This window comes from Notechis scutatus, chromosome 1 (assembly GCF_049901735.1).
Source record: "Notechis scutatus isolate UNSWTSFEM ecotype Mainland chromosome 1, rNotScu1.2, whole genome shotgun sequence".
Lineage (NCBI taxonomy): Eukaryota > Metazoa > Chordata > Lepidosauria > Squamata > Elapidae > Notechis > Notechis scutatus.
In genome coordinates, this window is record NC_142009.1 from 327,018,991 (window position 1) to 327,040,361 (window position 21,371).

Below are 21,371 nucleotides of genomic sequence, written 5' to 3' on the forward strand. Positions count from 1 at the left end.
TAAGATACAAATGCCTAGCCACAAAAATAATATTAACTTGGACTTACGAGCAAATACATGGCAATTGATTAAAATATAGCAGTCTTCCAATATTTGAGGGGCTGCCACAGAGAGGAAGGGGTCAAGCTATTTTCTAAAGCACCTATAGGACAGACAAGGAACAATGGATGGAAACTGATCAAGGAGAGATTTAACCTGGAAATAAGAAACTTTCAGACAGTGGGAACAATCAACCAATGGAACAGAAATTGCCCTCAGAAGTTGTGGGAGCTTCATCACTTGAGACCTTCAAGAAGAGATTGGACTCCCATCTGTCAGAAATGGTGTAGGGTCTCCTGCTTAGGGGGGAGGTTGGACTAGATGACCTATAAGGTCCATTCCAACTCTGATTATCTGTTAAAAGGAAATAACACTGACTCACTCTAAGCCAGGAAGTAATTTCTAAAGTGCTTCTCCACCCCCCAAGAGATATGAGAAAGAGGAAAATTTTCTCCCTCCCGCTCATTTACCTCCTCTCTCATCCTGATCTTATCAAGATTAATTCCTGGGCGCAGCTACAGAAGCTCCAACCTAGAAGGAAAGATCTTGCCATTTTGCTTTTCGGATGCTCCTGAACTTCTCTTTTTGTGGTTTAACCGGAGTCAGCACTGTGGCAAAACAAAAACAAAAAAAACCCCACCAGGGCTATTTTTGTGCGGTGGGAGGCGGACGGAGAGTTGAACGAGGGCAGTCATGTGGCAAAATTAGTTCCTAAACCGCTTTCAAAAAATTAGGTCAGTTAAAAGATTTTGCCCTACAACCTTTTGACCTCCTGTTTACTTAATGCTAAGCCTCTCAAATGAATGGGAATGTGCATGGCATAATGCCTGTTTGTTGTTCAAAAAAAATGTTTTATCAGCACCGGGTTTGCCAACTGGTGCACATTTGAGAAAAGTCAGGATCGGCCTGGATGGCTGAAGCACTGCATCTGAAGGACATCTGCTGGGAGACTGGTGGACTTTCTGGTGCAGGTGGTACATCCTGGTGAGAACAGGCAGCTGGACCAGATGGGACCAGGGGGTCCGAGCCAGCTGTTTGCGTTCATGTGAACGTCATTTATTTTAGTGTGAGTTTTCAACATGGGAGAAGCAGTTGTCAGGTGTGAAAGACCAGGTTCACACAGGAAGTTTCAATACACTGGGTTTTTTTTGCTAAAAGCCTGTGTGCAGGAATCTTTTATTGGTAAAAGGCTACACGCAGGAATTTTCTCAACTAACAGTGGACACCTGCTTAGAGTTAGATAAGAGTCAATGGCACTTAAAAGGGGCTGGACTCCGTTCTCTTATAGCTACATAGGGATTCTAAGCTGATCCTCCTTTTCATCCCATTCCAGGTTCTGCCATCCCTTCTCCAACAGTAGCTTGAGATAATTTGAGCTCTGAGACACATGTATATGCTAAAGTCTAACAGCCTCTAATAGTCTTGAAACAAATGTCTATGGAGATACTTAGTCATCCAGGACATGATTGTCCCAAAGGTGCTTTATCAAAAAGCAACTGGACTTTTTTTTTCCCCTTGAAGATGTTTTGCTTCTCATCCAAGAAGCTTCTTCAGTTCTCTCATTCTTGAATGCGAAGTTAAATGTCTGCAAGGAAAAACGAAGTCCGGTTGCCTTTTGCAGGGGGGAAACAACTTTGGGGTTTGAAACAAATGCCATGGAGCTGGGGGAAGGTGCAGAAAAGAGGACAGGAAATTTGGATAATTCAGAGGAACCTCCTATAGATGAAGGCAGCTGGAGAGTTAGAAGTTCTGGCAAGAGCGAAGGCTGATCTTGCTTCTGAGCCCCCTCTCTCCACCAAGACTAGCTGACTGCTACCCAAAACAAACTTTGAATTAGATGGAATGAAGGGGGTTCAGCCAGCAAACAGTTAGGCGATGGCAATATACGGTCCTGGCAGGATCATTGGACAAGGAAAAAGCTGGGTTTGAATCCTTATGGTATTTTTTAACTGGCACGCCATTTTACCCCGATTACATTGCTTGGAGGATGAAATTCTTAAAAGTGGGGAGAAATAGCAATGACTGCAAGTTAATTTGGAGAGAGGAAGGGGAAGCCTAAGAAAGGAAAAAAGAAGACAGATAGAACAGAATAGAATAGAATAGAACAGAACAGAACAGAACAGAACAGAACAGAACAGAACAGAACAGAACAGAACAGAATAGAATAGAATAGAATAGAATAGAATAGAATAGAATAGAATAGAATAGAATTCTTTATTGGCCAAGTGTGATTGGACACACAAGGAATTTGTCTTGGTGCAAATGCTCTCAGTGTACATAAAAGAAAAGATACTGGGGAGATTCAGAAAACTGGTGAAAGCAAAGTGATCTGCGTTATCCTGGCTTTCTGGCCTTTAAAAAAATGATAATTAACACTAAACAGTTTTATTCTTATCTCCATAAATGCAATCTGAGGTTTGTAGGAGTGTGTATACATCAGGGATAGGGTGACTTTGGTGTGCATTCTTTCCCATGGGTGTAAAATGTACGTCTAATGCTATGTCCATACGGCCCCATAAACATCCTGTCTGTGTATAAAACGTTGTTTCTGGAATAAAGGGGCCCCACTGAAAAATGTTTTATTTCATTTCCTTATAAGATTTGGCATAGAAGGGTTTTTTTTTAGTAGAGGGAATAAGTATGGTTACAAGATGCTTCATCCATGTCTCAGATAAGATCTAGACTTTTTGCCCAGAGCCACAGAAATTATAAAGCTTTATTGATGCAATATGCGAAGCATAGAAGAGTCTCATATGAAATGGGGTCTTCTTAGCTAGAATATGGAAAAGATGAATGTTTTTTCACCTAGAATAGGGGTGTCAAACTCAAGGCCCGGGGGCTAGATCCAGTCTGCAGGGTGTTTAGATCTGGCCCGTGAAGCTGCCCTGGAAATAGCAAAGAACTGGTCCACGGTGCTTCTGCCAGTGAAAATGGAGCTCCATTTTCACTGGCAGAGGGTTGCAGGAGGCTGTCCCAGCCAAAAACAAATCTCGGGAGCCCGCTTTCACTGGCAGAGCCCTTGGGCCACCACATGCGCCCCCCTAACATGAATGACATGCTGCCCCCGCCCCCCCAAGGTCAATCACAACCCTGATGTGACCTTCAGTGAAACCGAGTTTGACATCCTGGCCTAGGTCAGGGGTCTCCAACCTTGGCAACTTTAAGACTTGTGGGCTTCGACTCCCAGAATGGCTGGCTGAGGAATTCTGAGAGTTGAAGCCCACAAGTCTTAAAGTTGCCAAGGTTGGAGACCCCTGACCTAGAGTATGGAGACGATTAAGTCCTCTTAGCTAGAATATGGAGAACGTGGGGGTCTTCTCAAGCAGAAAATGGAGAGGATGGGGTCTTCCCAGCTAGCCAGTGGAGAAGATTGGAGTCTTTTCAGATGAAGTATGGAGAGGTCTTCTCAGTTAGCAATTTACAATGCAGGAATCAAGTGGTGGAGGGTTACTTCTTTCAATTCCGGAAAAAAATCCCACTCGTTTTGTTTTTTGTTTTACTTTAATTTTATTGCCAACTGGCCAAGTATCTCAAGTTGCTACATATATTTATGTTGGATGTTTTTTTATTGTTTTAAAATGCTCTCAGTGTTTTAATTATGTTTCTGAATTGTAAGCTGCTGAGAATCATTGAGATGGGCAGCTATTAAAAATAATAATAATATTGGTTTGAGAAGATGTGGGGATATCAGCGGTTGGTAGGGAAGTGCAGTGATTCGAATCCAGAATTGAAGAGGTGCCACAAATACGGCTGCAACACCCATCAGCGCTTCCTCTGAGAAGCCGTGTCTTTTTTGGGAGCTCGTGTAGCATCCAGGAAAATATCCTTTTGAGTTATCCAGATATGCATCAAGCTGTTTCAGGGTGTGCTGTTGCTACCTCCTTAACTCAAATGTATAATTTTCCCGCAATCCTGCAGCAACAATGCAAGCCCAGGAAAACATGCACTTTTTAAAGGATGCGCCCACTGTTGCAAAGTAACTTTCTGGCTTCATCAGTGGTGGGATTCAAAAAAATTTACTACCGGTTCTGTGGCTTGGTTGGCGTGGCAGGGGAAGGATACTTAAAATCTCCATTCCCACCCCACTCCAGGGGAAGCTTATTGCAGAATCCCATTCCCTCCCCACCCCGCTAACCTGCTTTCCAGCTCCGTTCTCCTGTGCAGGGCAACCAAAGAAGACCCAGCCGATCAGCTGGGACTCGGGAGGCAGAGAATAGACGGGGGTGGGGCCAGTCAGAGGTGGGATTTGCCGGTTCTCCGAACTACTCAAAATTTCCGCTACCGGTTCTCCAGAACTGGTCAGAACCTGCAGAATACCACCTCTGCTTCAGATCCGAAATGTTGTACATTTCAAGATGTTGGATTTCCAACAAAGCTCCAACAGATGAGGGAAATCTTTGTTTTCTGCCTGTATTCTGACATATCTCCATTTAGGGTAGTTTTCCAACACTTCCGATTTGCTCCCAGTCGATTGGAGGTGAGACTAGATGTAAAATTCTCTTTATCATCAGCTCTTGGGGCACTGTTGGGGAACCCTGGTGTACATAAACAGGCTGCCTTGAGATATCATTGAACTGTGTCTTATTTTTAACCCTGATTTAATTTTTAGAAGGTTGAATTGAGTTTTGAGAGCGTCCAATAAAACGATGCAACAGAAATGGAAGATGAATAGAACTGGAGTATTAATCCCTACCACCAGGATGCCGACCTGCTATCAACTATCCTAATATTTCCCCAGACAGACTTTTCTCTTTTTTTGATCTCTAGGAAAAGGTACAGAAAGAAGCAACTACCCATTTGGAAGAGATGCAGGCATGCCAGCTATCAATCAGGTAAGCAGCGCTGCTCTTTTATTTTAGTTAATTAATTGGAAGTGTGTTTTAATCAAAAAGATTTGTTCAGCCAAGTCTTGATCTCTTAGGAACAAGGATCTCCAAACTCGGTAACTTTAAGATTTGTAGACTACAACTCCCAGAATTCCCCAGCCAGCATGGCTGCCTGGGGAATACTGGGAGTTGAAGTCCGCAAGTCTTGATGTTGCCAAGTTTGGGGATTCCTGTCGTAGAACACAGAGATGTATGTTTTCTTTCACACAGGCAGAATAAGGAAATTTAACTTTTCCTCTAGGGTGCATTACAGAACATATGAATTCGAAGGGATCTTACAGGTCATCTAGTCTAGGGGTTTCCAACCTTGGCAACTTTAAGCCTGGTGGACTTCAACTCCCAGAATTCCCCAGCCAGCAAAGCTGGCTGGGGAATTCTGGGAGTTGAAGTCCACCAGACTTAAAGTTGCCAAGGTTGGAGACCCCTGATCTAGTCCAAAACTCCTGCTCATTTCAGGAAACCGCTAAACCATTCTCCAGCAGTGGGAGGGGGACTATTGAACCCCCATTTGAAAAAGTCCACAAGGGAGAACCATCATCTAGCCTCCAAGGGGGAATCCACAATTCACTGCTGAAGCTCTCTGGCTTTCAAGTCTAGCTTCAAGTCTTAAGACTGCCCATCCACAGTGTTTATCTAAAAGAGATGTGCCAGACTAGACCAAGTCCTGCTAATCCAGCGTTCCTTTTTTCCAGTTCTGATCAGGATCTGGGTAGCTTCACAAGTAGAGTCTATCTAGCTAACTATCATTTGCCTCTATCATCTATCTAGCTATCCAGTTAGCTGTCTATTTGTCTGTCTATCTATCTAGCTATCTAGCTATCTAGCTATTTATTATCTATCTAGCTATCTACCATCTATCTGCATCTATCTATCTGCATCCAGTTTTGGTCACCACACTATAAAAAAGATGTTGAGACTCTAGAAAAAGTGCAGAGAAGAGCCTGGATGAACACAAAAATGCAGTCAAAAAGCTGGAACACACTTCCTCACTAGTCCAACACATGAAAGCCACAGGCCATAGCATCGACTTCAATGGCACCAAAACCCTAGCCACTATAGAAAACCCCAGCCACAGAATTATCAGAGAAGCCATAGAGATTGAAAAAAGACCTGAAAGCATGAATAGAAGAGATGATTCCACCAGACTGTCAATTATTTGGAAGCCTGCACTCACAAACAAAAAAATCTCCACACCACTAGCCAGGCAAACACCTGGGCACAAACAGATCCCCCCTGATACCTCCAGCTCAAACACCCCCCAACCAGGCACCCAGATGAAACCTAGCTTCCTAACAAATGATAGCCGTCCATTTACTCGGAGCCAAGCTGCACTAAAAGCCTCCAATACAGGAACACAATGTTGCCAGCCAATCAAGACACCAAAAAAGCCACAAAACAAACAGAAGATATTAGAAACACCAGTCAAGCAGAACACAGCAAACTCGAAGACCAATAAACACAGACCAAGACTCCCAACCAATCAGGATGAAGAAAAAACCATTCTGGCACAGCAGTAGGCTAGCCCTAAAACAGACAACTGTAAAAGTCTGACTCACAGACGAACACAATACAGAAGCCTGATGATGGCAGATGAGATTCTGCCGAAATGTTGCTACAACTTTAAAAGCACAACTATAATGACGTGGGAAAATACCCGAACAAAGCCGAATACCATACATACATACATACATACATGCATACATACATACATATGCATATGCGTATGTATGTGTATATATATATGTGTGTGTGTGTGTGTGTGTGTGTGTGTGTGTGTGTGTATATAGATTTCCTGCTGAATTTCAAAGCAGATGTGCGAGGACTGCGATGGGTGCCAAAATAGATGTAATTTTAAAAACAGAACAGGAGACTTGCCAGCCGGCCATGTGTTTAAATAGTATGGGTTTGGAGTTTGCTTGTGCTGTTGTTGTTGTTTTAATTTGCTTTCTGGTAGGAGGAGGAGAGAGGCATAATTGAAAGGGGGTGACGTCATGAATGGAAGAGTCAGTGGGAAGAGCAAGGCTCTTGCTGTGCAGACCGTAAATCAAGGGAAAGAAAGCATAGCCTGTAAGTTGCTTAGGCAAGTGGTCTGCCAAATCCAACATTATTGGTGAGACGCAGTCTAAACATTTCCAGCAACAACTCCTCCGTGGTAGAATGCCTTTGAACAAGGAGTTTTCGTTTCTCCCCTGCCCTCCCAATACAGGTAGTCCTCAATTTATGACCACAATCGAGCCCAAAATTTCTGTTGCTAAGTGAGACGTTGGTTGAGTGAATTTTATCCCCATTTTATGACTTTTCTTCACACAGTTGTTAAGTGAATGATTGCAGTTGATAAATTAGTGACACGGTTGTTAAGCGGATCTGGCTTCCCCCATTGACTTTGCTTGCCAGAAGGTCTCAAAAGGGGATCACATGATCCTGGACACAGCAAAGGTCATAAATACGAACCCATTTTGTCAAGCATCTGAACCTTGCTCATGTGACCATGGGATGTTGCCATGGTCGTAAGTGGGGAAAAACAGTCATAAGTCACATTTTTCAGTGCTGTTGTAACTTTGAACAGTCACTAAATGAATTAAAAATGGAAATCCTCCCTCTTGCTTGCTTGCTTGCTTGCTTGCTTACGTATTTACCGTATTTGGAAAACTTATACGAACCCCTATCTTAGACATGATAATCCTAGGTTGCTTACATCAGCAATTCATAAAAACAAAGGTGTAGACAAACCCACAAAACCGACACTCCACAGCATCTCATTAAATCTACATTGACTGGGCTCATTTCTATTCTAGCCCAATGCTTGAGCCAGGTCTTCACTGCATCTGGAAGGCTAAAATGATGGGAACCCTCCAAATATTTAATTCCTCCTCAAATTATCCATCCATCCATCCTTCCTTCCTTCCTTCCTTCCATCCATCCATCCATCCATCCATCCATCTCCAGGAAGTAAAATCTTCATCTTACAAACACTATTGTGACCACAATTTCCATTGCTAAGTAAGCTGTTTGTTAAGTGAGTTGCATCTGATTCTACAACCTTTTTTATCATGGTTGTTAAGTGAATCATGAGGCGTTAAGCAAACCCTGCTTTCCCCCATTGACTTTGTTGGAAACCATCGAAGCCCGCAAATGGTGATCACGTGATCCCAGCATGCTGCAAACATGATAAATGCATGCTAATGGCCAAATGTTGATCTTGTGACCCTTGGGGATGCTACAATGGCTATAAGTGTGACAGCCAGTTTTTTAGTGTCTTAATTTTGAACAATCCTTAAACAAATGGTTGTAAGTCGAGGACTATTTGTATGCTGTGTAGACATTAGTCCCTAAACTGAAGAGTACCATTTGCAGACATGATATTCTTCCGATTAAAATCGGAATTCTGATTTTTTGGGGAATCACCCCCCCTTTCCCCCCCTTCTTCTCCTCCTTCCCCTCCCCTCGGAGGCCCCGAGTCAGGAGTTGCTACCGCTGACGCGGCTCTGCGTGGCTCCAATTCCGCGTTGCCTCAGGAAGGGAAAGGCAAAAAGGAAGAGCCGCGGCGGCGCTTTGCAACGGCAGCAGCGGCTCCTGGTTTTGCCTTTCCCTTCCCGAGGCAACGCGGGATTGGAGCCGCGCGGAGCCGCGCTGGCGGTAGCAACTCCTGACAGCCCCAGCCGGATACCTGAGCGGAGCCCGGGTGGTGCGAGCGGAGCCCGGGCGGTGCGAGCGGAGCCCGCTGAGTGGCAGGAAAAGGGAGCTGGGCAGCGATTTCTTGGCGCGCGGTGGGGGGGTCTCTTTTGGCCGGCCCCGATTTTTTTTTCAGAGGGGAATATCATGCCTGCATTTGGTTAAAGATGAGGAACCTGTGGTCTACCAGAAGTTGCTAAACTACAATTACCAGCAAAACTACAACTACCAGCATCCCTTTCCTGTTGGACATGTTGGATAGGACTATGTGTCTTGGACTACAATCCCTGTGCTATTGCAGAGGTTGAAGTCCATCCTACCCGGAGGTTATCATTGAGGAAGGGTTGCTATGGATTTCTGCCAAGTTGGCAAAAGTGTGAAAGGGCTAGACTAGCCAAACCGGAATATAAACCTAGCACTATCACTCACAGGCATCCACACCTGGTGCTCATTGGAAAACCATGTTCGGCAAGAGATTTGGGATTTGTTCAGGTTGTGATGGTGCACTCTTGTTTTTCTTGTTTTCTGCAGCCTGGCTTTCTGCCTAGCGAAATAGGGATTTCGAGTCCCAGCACGCTCTCCCCAACGGGAGTGAAGGGAAGCTCGCAGTACTACCCATACGCCAACAACCCTCGCAGGAGAGTCGCAGACAGCAACATAGGTAGGTGGCCTTGGTGAGGGTGTTGGCTGGAGCAGTTGCCTTGGTGAGGGTTGTGCATAGCAAAAAATCTCGGTTGCAAAGGAGGAAGACCAAAGGACATTTCCTGTCAGGGTCTCACTGCAGCCCTTCCATTACAGAAAGTCCCTTTCCTATTGTTTTGGGAGTGTCTCAGATTCATCTAAACCAGGGGGTTGCCAACCTTTGGACCTCAGGGACCACCAAACTCATAATTTTAAATGCCACGGAACACTAATATGAATTTTGACTGACAGTGGCTTGTTGACGTTGGTGGGAAAGTCGGTCCCATATTCCAGAGCTGGCAGTAGTCACAGGACTGGCCCTTTGGTCATCCCGGAGCAGCTGCTCCTCCACCCGGGTGCACCGGCCTGCCATGGACTGGAGGAGCTGCTCCAGGATGACCAAAGGGCCAGTCCTGTGACTACTGCAGCTCTGGAATATGGGACTGACTTTCCCACCAACGTCAGCAAGCCACCCCGGGGCGGATTTCCCTCCCCTGCCGTTGGTCTTACCTTCCAGTTCCAGCTTGCGTGGCTCTACTCAAGGTTAGGTTTGCGCTCGGCCGAAAGGTGGGGGGCCCACGGGTGGGCGGGCCATGTGGGCAGCGCAGCCTTGTGTTTCCACACAGCCTGGATTAATTGCTTTAGGGGGAGTGTTTTGGGAGGGATATTTCTCTGCGGACCACCAAAAAATTTTCACGGACCACCAGTGGTCCCCCGGCCCGCAGGTTGGCGACCACTGATCTAAACCACTCTTGTTCAACCTTAGCAATTTTAAGATGTGTGGACTTCAATTCCCAGAATTCCTTGTGCAGCATGCTGGCAGGGGAATGCTGGGAATTGAACGGGACACATTTTAATTGCCAAGGTTGAAAAACACTTATCCAAATCACCCTTCTTGCTCAAACAGGGGACAACCAAGGGCTTCTAAGAAACTCAAGAATTGATTATGAAGGCAATAATCATCTCTGACTTATTTTTAAACCATATGCCAGAAATTGGAGGGAAGGTTTCAATGTCTTTCCCAGGCCCTAACTGAATACTACAAAGCAGGGGTCTCCAACCTTGTCAACCTTAAGACTTGTGGACTTCAACTCCCAGAGCAAGAGGAATTCTGGGAGTTGAAGTCCATAAGTCTTAAAGTTGACAAGGTTGGAGATTCCTGCTATAGAGAGGGCTAGATGTGCTTCTCACAACTTTTATTCAGGGCTAGATTAATTCCAGATAATCAGCCTCCTTTAAATCATCATTACCAGTAGCTTGAAATAGACCTAAGTATGAATTTGTTGTCTTCAATTAATTATTTTGCTGCCTTTGGATGACCCAAGAATCTAATATTTAGAGACAAAGAGAGAAAAATATCTTAACACTGTGGGATCAGCTGCCCTCAAATTAGTGCCGCTCTAGATGTGCTATGACAACAACTCTAAGAAACTGAAGGTTTTGGATTTTTTTTTTAAATGTACTTTTTTATTTAAGAAATTTTATATGGTGGCCCACCTCAGTCTCAGTGACTCTGGGTGTCTTACAAAGATAATTTGGGGGATTTTGATCCCAATGTATCTGGAGAGGCACCAGTTAAAGATAGAGGTTCTAATTCAGTGTTTCACAAGCTTGGCAACTCTTTAAGCTGTGAGAACTTCAACTCCCAGAATTCCCCAGCTGGCATGGCCAGCTGGGGAATTCTGGGAGTTGAAGTCATATGTCTGAAAGATGCCCAGGTTGAGAAGCATTGCTCTAACCACTTTGGCAATACTATATAGTAAAAACTGTGTCGGAAACCTTACAAAGTGTCCTTTCCTGTCCAAGGATTCTACCAATTATTGGTACTGGGTATTGATCTACCACTGATGCATAGTTTGTCAATAATGTAATATAATAACAGCAATTCATTTTACAGAGGGCCATGTACACTTGCTACAACAGAATGATTTTTGTTGTAAATCATCTTTTTGTGACACTTTCCCAAGTGTTTCCCAAACTGTGAGGTGTATCTCCTTTGAGGAGGTACAGATAGAATCAAGGAAGTGTGAAGAATCCCAGGGAAGCGTGAAGAACTTTTTAGTGTACAATTAGAGTAAAACCAGCTTTCCCATACTTTCAATGTATTATTTCCATTGTCGAATTGTATTTCTTTTGGTGTTTGGATTTTTTTAGGGAAGGTGTGTATATTAAGATTGCACTAAAGGGAGGTGTGATGGCAAAAGGTTTAGCAATCCATGCTGTAAAGTCTTCTGCGGAATCCATGAGTCCAAGAAACCTTTGCCCTAGTAACAATATTGTTGTCATTTTAACAAAGTTTACTACAATGAAAATAGAGAAAATATCATTATTACTATATCAAATCTCTCCCCTCAAGGAGCTGAAGCTTGCCTGAATTTTTGCATTCATTCATTCATTCATTCATTCATTCATTCATTCATTCATTCATTCATTTCCTGCCCTTATTATTTTTACAAATAACTCAAGGTGGCAAACTACACCTTCCTGCTCCTCCTATTTTCCCCACAACAACCCTGAGAGGTGAGTTGGGCTGAGAGAGAATGATTGGCCCAGGTCACCTAGCTGGCTTTCATGGCTACAGTAAGAACTAGAATTCACGGTCTCCTGGTTTCTAGCCTGGTGTCTTAAACCAGGGGTCGGCAACCTTTTGGACCTCAGGGACCACCAAACTCATAATTTTAAATCCCGCAGTTCACTAATATGAATTTTGACTGGCGGTGGCTTGCTGACGGTGGGAAAGTCGGTCCCGTATTCCAGAGCTGCAGTAGTCACAGGACTGGCCCTTTGGTCATCCTAGAGCAGCTGCTCCTCCACCCGGGTGCACCGGCCTGCCATGGACTGGAGGAGCTGCTCCGGGATGACCAAAGGGCCAATCTTGTGACTACTGCAGCTCTGGAATATGGGACCGACTTTCCCACCAACCTCAGCAAGCCACCCCGGGGCGGATTTCCCTCCCCTGCCGTTGGTCTTACCTTCCAGTTCCAGCCGCGTGGCTCTACTCAAGATAAGGTTTGCGCTCGGCCGAAGAGTGGGGGCTATGTGGACAGTTTGTGTTCCCACACAGCTTGGATTAGTTGCTTTGGGGGGAGTGCTTTGGGAGGGATATTTCTCTGTGGACCACCAAAATTTTTTCGCAGACCACCAGTGGTCCCCAGCCCACTGGTTGGCGACCACTGTCTTAAACCAAACTGGCTCTCTCCTTCCACTTTCATTCATCTATAGACTATGCAAGGCAGATTCCTCTGACATTGAATGGATCTATTTATCGTAAAGGCAGACCATAGAACTTCAGTAAAGATGGGATTTGAATCCAGATCTCCTTATACCCCTCCAGTCACCTTGTCATGTGGGGGTGTGAAACAAACAGAGAAAGCCGGAAGATCAGTGAACTCTGGGTGGGACCCACTTCCTGCGTGAAGCATCTTCGGGTGCTCTGTGCTTTGGGGAGCTCAAGACAGCTGCCAGGTATCCTGCATCCCATTGCTTTGAAGTCAGTTCCCCAGAAAGCTGCAAGCATCATCAGCTAGAGAAGCTTCAAAAAATGAATCGGAATCTCATAAGGATGTTTTGAGATCGCTTCCAGCACATCCTTCCTTCCAAGCAATTTTGCCAGCCCAATCCAAACTGTATGTAAATATTCCCTTTATCCTCCCCCACCTGCTCGATGGGCACCTTGTCCAATTCAGAGGAGCAGAGGGAGGATGCTGGGAGATCTTCCTTTAAAAAGCCAACTTCCCAGATCTTTCCAAGCGAACCTTCCCCCCAACACACACACACACATACTCTTTATGAGGTGGAATGGAGGTAGTTGCTAGGTTTTGCCTTGAGGAGAACCTGAACATCTGGCATTCATTGGTGGAAAAGAATCTCAGGAATGGAGCCCTTTTAGTGAAAGTAGCCGTGCGTTTTTTCTCTGCCACTCGGCGGCCAGGACCAAAGGGGGGGAGAAACCAGCCATTTGCAATCATTATTAATGTATATAATGCTGTCTGAGTAGGTTGTGTTTTGCAAAGAGCAGGTGTGCAAGTCCTGGCCCCCTTTCCCTGGCCTTACAATTTAAAACAGACCCAGGGAAGAGAGATAGAAAAAGGAGGAACCAGAAGTAGGCGGCAGCAGAGTGCAAGGCCATACTAGGAGAAGGATGGACTGGTGGGGTAAAACACTCCATGCCTTCTTAATCACCATAAACAATAACAATTAATAATTAGACATGTGCAGGAACCTGACCCACAGAGGGAGCGATGTTTTCAGATCTGGCATGAGCATGATAAACAAGGGCAGCCATTTTAGCCACCTTTGCTGCTTTAGATTTGAACATCGCATATTTTTAAAAAATAATACATCTAGTCCAAATTTCGCTTCAGCCTCGGCCTTTCAGGAGGTTGCTCGTCAGCCTTTGAAATCTTACACTTGCCTCCTTTTGGGAGTATGCAGGTAGTCCTCAATTTATGACCACAGTTGAGCCCAAAATTTCTATCACTAAGCAAGACAGTTGTTAAGTGAGTTTTGCCCCATTTTACAGCCTCTCTTGCCACAGTTGTTAAGGAAACCACTGCAGTGGTTAAGTTAGCCATTAACTCACTACTACTGCAGGTGGTCCTTGACTTCCAACCACAGTGGAGCTCGGAATTTTAGTTGTAAATTGTTGCAGCTGTAAGTTGAGGCACCACACGACCAGACTCGATTTTACGTCTGTTTTACAACAATCATAAAGCAAGTCAGTGTGGTCATGAAGTAAATCATGTGGTTGAATCAAATTACAGCATTTTTGGGTGGAAACCAGCAAGAAAGGCGCACATTGTGGTTGTGTGACTGCAGGACCTTGCAACCAGTTGTAAATGTGGGCTAGTTGCCAAGGGTCCAAAATAGGCACAAACGACACACCACATGACCAGACTCATTAAGTAAATCATGGGGTTGAACAGTTGCAACAAGTCACAACCATGACAATGGGTTGTAAATAGCTTTTGTTCAGTCCATTATAATTTTGACCAGTTGTTAAACATCTAGAGTCAATGTCTATCTGTCTATTTTTCTCTTTTCCCCCCTTTCTGCAAAATAGCTCATTACTTCCAAGAAAAACCCCAAAACCATGTTTTAATCCTAAAAAGAGTTCATAATGCTCACCTTTGTCCTTCTTTTTTGAGTTCGTGGGAGGGGAGAGTAGCTTCACAAAAGTTAGTTAAGCCCTAGCAGTTTTTCCTGAACCAATTCTTCTTTCCCCTTCTTTTATGAAGATCCTGCCAAAAAAAAAAAAAGATGCTTCCTTCCTTCAGTGATTCAATTCGTTCCCCTCATTTGCATGTCAAAAATGTTCTCCAGAAGAAAGCACCCTCCACGATCATTCAGAAGTTCTGTCCAGCTCAGTACTCTCTGGGTACCTTGAATTACAAAAGCTATCATCCTTAGAGAGTTACAAAGGTGTATTCCAGCAGATTTGGGGGTGTGCTGGGTAGAGGAAGATGGGGCCTGAAGAATGTATCATGAGTGCGAAGGCAGTTCATATTTGATGAATATTTAAGGGGCCATCTGTCTCTTGCAGAGTTGGCATGCTTTGAGTCCCATTGATTGAACAGAGCTACAGTGGGCCCCACCTTCTCTGTCATAGCATCTGCTCTCCAACACAGGATCCCCAGTGGTTCAGATGACCCCCAATCTGACCTTATTTAAGCAAGTTTTGAAGATCTGGCTCTTCCCCCAATCCATGGGTTAGGGAGTACATCAATCCCTCCCTAACCCTTGGGACTATGCGGAGATAAAGGTTACAGTTTTATGCTGTACCCGGATGTCTTTTGATTCTTTTTTCCTGGCTATAATGTGCTGTTCTTAATATTGTACATGTCTCAAGAGTCATTATGGTGTCGGGTGGCTTTGGAAAATTTAACAAATGTCACTGGAAGTGCAAGCTTCACTAATAATGGGATATAATTAACAAGAACGAAAGGAAGACAAAACGGTGTGAAACTGTGAATGCCAAAAATACACGCTGCCTTTATCTCAAAACATTGCTTAACAGTCATAAGCAGAGCCCAATTATTCTGTCCTTAATAAAGGACAGCTAAAGCAGGATATGAAGCAGTAGATTCAATCACACCCTTGTTATTTTGTTTTTTCCCTCCAAGATTTAAAAATGGGCCTTGCCGGTCTGTGGAGATTCTGCATCATCCAGTTCATGGTTGCTCCAAAGGTGCTTTTTCAAGAGGCAACTGGACTTTCTTTGTTTTTTTCCTGGAAGACGTTTCGCTTCTCATCCAAGAAGCTTCTTCAGTTCTGAGAGGAAGCTTCTTGGATGAGAAGTGAAACTTCTTCCAGGAAAAACAAAGAAAGTCCTGTTGCTTCTTGAAAAAGCACCTTTGGGACACGGGCCTTACTTAGCTGCCGCTTGCTGATGAATTCTAACAGATACTCCATTTCTCCTTGATAAGTTTGTCTTGTCCCTTTTTAGAGCCATCACTATCTGTGGCGCAACATTACTGGTACACCTTGGCTTACAACTGTAATTGAGTCCACAATTTTGGTTGCAAGTCGCTACGGTCATAAAGTGGGCCATCGTGTGACCCATGTGACTTTACGACCTTTTATGTGGTGGTTGTTAAGCAAATGCAATGGTCATAAAGTGAATGCCACAGTCATTCAATGAACCCATTGTCCAACATGGGGTGTTTTGAGCCAGAAACCAGACGTGAACACTTGGTTACCAGCCCAAATGACATAAATTGTAGTCACGTGAGCGTGGGGTGCTGCAAATTGTCGTAAATACCGGCCAATTGCTTGAGCACCCAGAATGAAATTACATGACATCATGGTGGGGCATTCCTTGGACCTTTGAATCTGGGTTGTAAATCCCATGTTCAGGGTCTGTCAAAAATGCAAACGGTCGCTAAGCGACTGGGATGAAGTTCTTTCTTTTCTTTGTTCCCAATTTTCTTGGATTTCATGGGCCGGGAGCGGCGGGATGGACAGGGGACTCCACCTTCTACTTCCTTTTTGACTGCGACGTCCATCAGTGCAGACCAGGCTCCAACCAGGCATAGGGGTTAACCTTTTGTATTGAAGTCAAGTAGAGAAGATGTCTAATCCTTTTGCTGAGTGACCTAGAATGAGCTGCTACTATTTCTCGTTTTAACTTATTGTAGGAGATTGTTGCAAGGAGGCTTTGTGTATTTTTTTTTGGGGGGGTGGGGGGGAATATATTTGCTGTCCTCAGCTTTATGGAAGAAGGTGAAAAATAAACACGAAACCGAAATTTATGTTGATGCAAGGCCATTTCATTACGCTGTTTTAGCTGAGTTTTGTTTTAAAGCTGGTGGGTTTTTACCTGCAGTCATTTCAAATACCTTCAGTTGCATCTTTTGAGGTGGATTTTTTTTAAAAAAAAAATCTTGTCTCCAAACATCCATTTAGAAGAGCAGAGTACTCTACAAATATTTAAATTTAAGTTGTTGTTATTGTTAAGCTCTGGGAAAATCAAGGTAACCCATCTGTAAAATGAAAATTTTGAAATCTGGATCCAAATCTTCCTATTCTATAATGCTTCTCCAAAGCTTTGACTCTAACTGGCTTCGTTTTTATTTATTTCTTTGTCTCCTTCTACTTCACATTCAGATGGACAACCGAAGAAAGTCCGAAAGGTGCCTCCAGGACTCCCGTCTTCAGTAAGTTATGATTTTCTCTACCCATCTATCAAAGTTGATCAAGAATCCAGTCGTTAGTGCAGGGGTCCCCAAATTTGGCAACTTTAAGACTTGTGGACTTCAACTCCAGAATTCCTCAGCCAGCATAGTCTTAAAGTTGCCATGTTTGGAGACCTCTGCGTTAGTGCATTGAAGGCAGTTCCTGATCTTTCCTTCTTTCTGATTGGTGGAACTGCTGTGATGTCAGAGAGCCGCTGGTTGAGAGAGACAGAGAGAGAAGGCCACTGGCAGAGTGCCAAAATGGCTTCTAACTAGAATAAAGCAGAGCCCAGGGCAGTTTAATTGTGAGAGGCTGCTTGATTTCAGACAAGCCCATGAACAATTTTAGGTCAATGGGAGGAAGCTTGTGGTATTGGCGAGGAAGGGACCACAATTGGGTGTGGACAGGTCGGAAAAAAGGGGTAGGAGTCAGGGTGAGAAGGGGAATAAATAAACTCAGCAATAATGAGATAGAGAGTGGAAGTAGAGGGCAGTAGACAGAATCAGAGAAGTGGAGGGCATCTTAAAGATCATCTAGCTCAACCCTTTATCAGGCTAGAAAGTCTACTAATACTACAAAATACTGATTAGGTGTCCATTTGATCCCTGTTTAAACAAACAGGGAGCATTTATACCAAGTGTTAGAAAGAAGTGAAGGCCAAGATCCAGAATACAAATTACTGGCTGGCTGGGGAATTCTGGGAGTTGAAGTCCACATATTTTAAAAGTTGTCAAGGAGACACTGCTGTAAAAGATATTATAATAATTTCAACTGTATTTTTGATCTAACCGGGTCAGATTTTGGGGGGTACTTATATATGTGTAACCATACTTTGCATCATTCTGGCAGTCCATATATGTATGATATTTTGCGCATGGTACCTTTGTTTCAATTACAAATTAGTGGTGACAAAGCTGAGTGGTAGAACACCTCAACTTTTCTGATGATGGGGGCACATAGCAATATATTCAAAAGACTGTTAGAGAAAGGAGCTTTGGAAAACCCCTTTTAATACCGCCTGTGAATTTATGTGCCGATGCTTGTAAAAAAAAAGCTGGAATAAGAGAAGTTGTGTTCCATTAAGATATGAACCACTGCTTTCTCACTCCTAAGCAAATCAAAGGCTTGTCATTTTTTATTGTTGCACTGTTGTGTTACACATCCTTTTGACGCAAGTTCTTTTGGTTATTTACTTTTAAGAAGGAACATGGGATTATTCTTTATTTTATTAAAGTGAACTAACAATTTCCAACCTGTCTGTTTTGGTATCTCCAACAGATAGTCCTTCGTTCACTCCCACATTTGAGCCCAGCATTTCTGTTGCTAAGCCAGACAGCTCTTGTGAATTTTGCCCCCATTTTGCGACCTTTCTTGCCACAGCTGTTAAGTGAATCACTGCAGTTGTGAAGTTAATAGCACGTTTCTTAAGTGAATGTGGCTTCCTCTTCCAGTTTGCTTCTCAGGAGAAGGTCACAAAAGGTGTTCCTATCACTCCAGGACACTGCAACAGTCATAAATATGAACCAGTTGCCAAGCATCTGAAGCAATGGATAGAAACTTATCAAAGAGAAAAGCAACCTAGAATTAAGGAGGTATTTCCTGAGAGTGAAAACAATTAACCAGTGGAACAACTTGCTTCAGAAGTTGTGGGTGCTCCATCACTGGAGGTTTTCAAGAAGAGTCTGGGCAACCATTTGTCTGGAATGGTATAGGGCAGAGGCCTCCAAACTTGGCAACTTTAAGACTTGTGGACTTCAACTCCCAGAATTCCTGAGGAATTCTGGAAATTGAAGTCCACAAGTCTTAAAGTTGCCAAGTTTGGGGACCCCTGGTATTTGATTTGTCAATCGCTTACAAGATGCAGGTATAAGAATAAATATAGTTTTGAATACATGAGATAGATACTTATAAGAAAAATAAAAGAAACAATAGGACAGGGACGGTAGGCACGATGGATGCGCTTATGCACACCCCCTACAGGCCTCTTATGAAGGGGGTGAGGTCAATAGTAGACAGTCTAAGGTTAAAGTTTTTGGGGTTTGGGGAAGAAACCACAGAGTCAGGTAGAGTATTCCAGATATTGACCGCTCTGTTGCTGAAGTCGTATTTCCTGCAGTCAAGTTTGGTGCAGTTAACCTTGAGTTTGTATCTATTGTGTGCTCTTGTATTGTTATGATTGAAGCTGAAGTATTCATTGACAGGTAGGACATTGCAATGTATGATTTTACATACTATACTTAGATTGGACCGGAGGCGACGTAGTTCTAGGTTTTCTAGGTCTAGAGTTTCAAGTCTGGTGGCATAAGGTATTCTGCAATGAGTAGAGGAGTGGAGAACTCTTCCTGTGAAATATTTGTGGACTTTTTCAATTGTGTGAATATCAAATACATGATATCGGTAGGGGGTTGGACTAGAACATCTCCAAAGTCCCTTCCAACTCTGTTATTCTATTTTCTCTGTTCTTTTCCGCCTGTCTTCCAACACTATTCTATGGCTCCAAATATCCTGCCTTTTGCTGCAAGCTCTTATTCCCTCCCTAGACGTGAACTATTGCTCTTACTTGCTCCGTTTTCACATTTCCCCAGTGAGGGTTGTGCATTTACACCAATGACAGATGCAGCCAAATAGGAGAGATGCAAAAGTTTAGCAATAGCATTTAGGCTTACATACCGCTTCACAGTGCTTTACAGCCCTCTCTAAGCGGTTTACAGAGTCAGCCTATTGCCCCCAAACAATCTGGGTCCTCATTTTACCATCTTTGGAAGAATGGAAGGCTGAGTCAACCTTTAGCCTTGTGAGATTCGAACTGCCAAATTGCAGTCAGCTGGCAGTCAGCAGAAGCAGCCTGCAGTACTGCACTCTAACCACTGCGCCACCAAGGCTCTTGTTTAGTTTAGGTGCAAAATGGTGTTTTAAAATTATTATCATTATTGGATGGGGATGAAGTTGGCAAAGTGGGACAATTGCTCTTCAAATGAGAATTTTAAAGGGAGGAAGGAATCTTGTCTATAGAACCTGGAGGTTGTTTCTCCTCCTCCTCCTCCTCCTCCTCCTCCTCCTCCTCCTCCTCCTCCTCCTCCTCCTCCTCCTCCTCCTCCTCCTCCTCCTCCCTGACAGCAGCATAAAACCTGAGTTGGAGAAGATGGGGAGGGTCTGTGGGGTGGGATGAGGGGAAGTAGTAGGGGTGGGGTTGAATAACACACACACAGGGGAGATAAACTTTGATTTAGCGTTTCCTGTTTGGTAAGAGTCTGTCCTTGCCCCTTTTCCGAAGTGGATCTGGCTAGAGAAACATTTGCATTCTGCACCAGCCTTTACATCTGGGGTTCATTCTGGGGGGCCCATTTCTTGGCTTCCCTCCAGAGGGAAGAAGATGATCACGGCCTGAATTCGCCTGGAGTTCCCTCTTTTCCGCAGTCAGTCTTTCTCATCACAGTTTTGTAGCTGTGCAAATTCCATGTTTTATTTGCCGTACCCATCTCTTCTTCTCATCTCAGGCTGGCCCAGTGGAGGTCTCATTCATAGATAGGAATGTGTATTGGGGAAATACAACATCTTCCACACTGGTTCCAGTCCTCCTCCTCCTCCTCCTCTTCCTCTTCTCTTCCCCCTTCTTCCTTCTTTCCTTCTGCTCTTCCCATCTTCTCCCCCTCTCCTTCTCTTCCTCCTTCTCTTCTTCCTTCTTCCCTCCTCTTCTTCCTCTTCCTCCTGTTCCCTTCCGCTTCTTCCTCTTCCTTTCCTCTCCTCTACTATTCCTTCTCCTCCTCTTTTACCCTTTCAAGTGTTGAGGGAGATAGAAAGTTCTCGTTTTTGCTCTTCTGACGGCCTCAACCATTGTTAATTAATGAAGTTTGTAGTCTTTCTCTGCAGCTCCGCAAATCAGATATTTTTCAGCCCTTGAAAATCCTACCAGGAATTAGAAAAAATTATATGATAGAGAGAGCCCACAGACGAGAATCAAGATTTCTTACTTCTTCCTGTCGCATTTGATAACTTTACCTGATAACACATATGTGGTCTGCTTTTTTTCCTCTTTTTCATATCCAACTTAAAAAAAAACAAAAAACCCCAATAACCATACGCTTAAGTGTGGCACACTGGCCAAGTATCATTTTGATGCATGTGTTTGTTCTCTTTCTTTCTCTTTCCATTTTCCTTCTCTCTTTTTTAATTGTTATTTAAAATCATTCCCCCTTCTGCTCCTCCCTTGCTTTGCAAATAAAGCCTTGATGGAAATATGGTGGCGGCAGGAAACTACTCTGTTTGGGTGGATTGGTGCTAGAGACGGGAGCATAGCCGCCTCCATAAAGGAAAGGCTTGAATGTTTATGAGGGAAGATAGCGGTGGTGGGGAGAATGTTTAATTTAACCTGCAAACTTTACGAATCTCAGACTAACCCTGAGTTTCAGCCCCTCTCCC

General features: G+C 43.9%; 1 protein-coding gene across 8 annotated transcripts in view; it reads left to right on the forward strand.

The window, feature by feature from the left end:
* The window catches only part of TCF3 (transcription factor 3), a 123,477-nt gene that overhangs the window by 62,529 nt on the left and 39,577 nt on the right, over positions 1 to 21,371 (forward strand). For all 8 annotated transcript variants that reach the window (XM_087952626.1, XM_087952628.1, XM_087952630.1 and 5 more), the window contains exons 6-8: positions 4,807 to 4,871; positions 9,129 to 9,258; positions 16,884 to 16,933. In XM_087952626.1, coding sequence (XP_087808752.1) covers positions 4,807 to 4,871; positions 9,129 to 9,258; positions 16,884 to 16,933 — 245 coding nt within the window. The remainder of the gene's footprint in view (positions 1 to 4,806; positions 4,872 to 9,128; positions 9,259 to 16,883; positions 16,934 to 21,371) is intronic.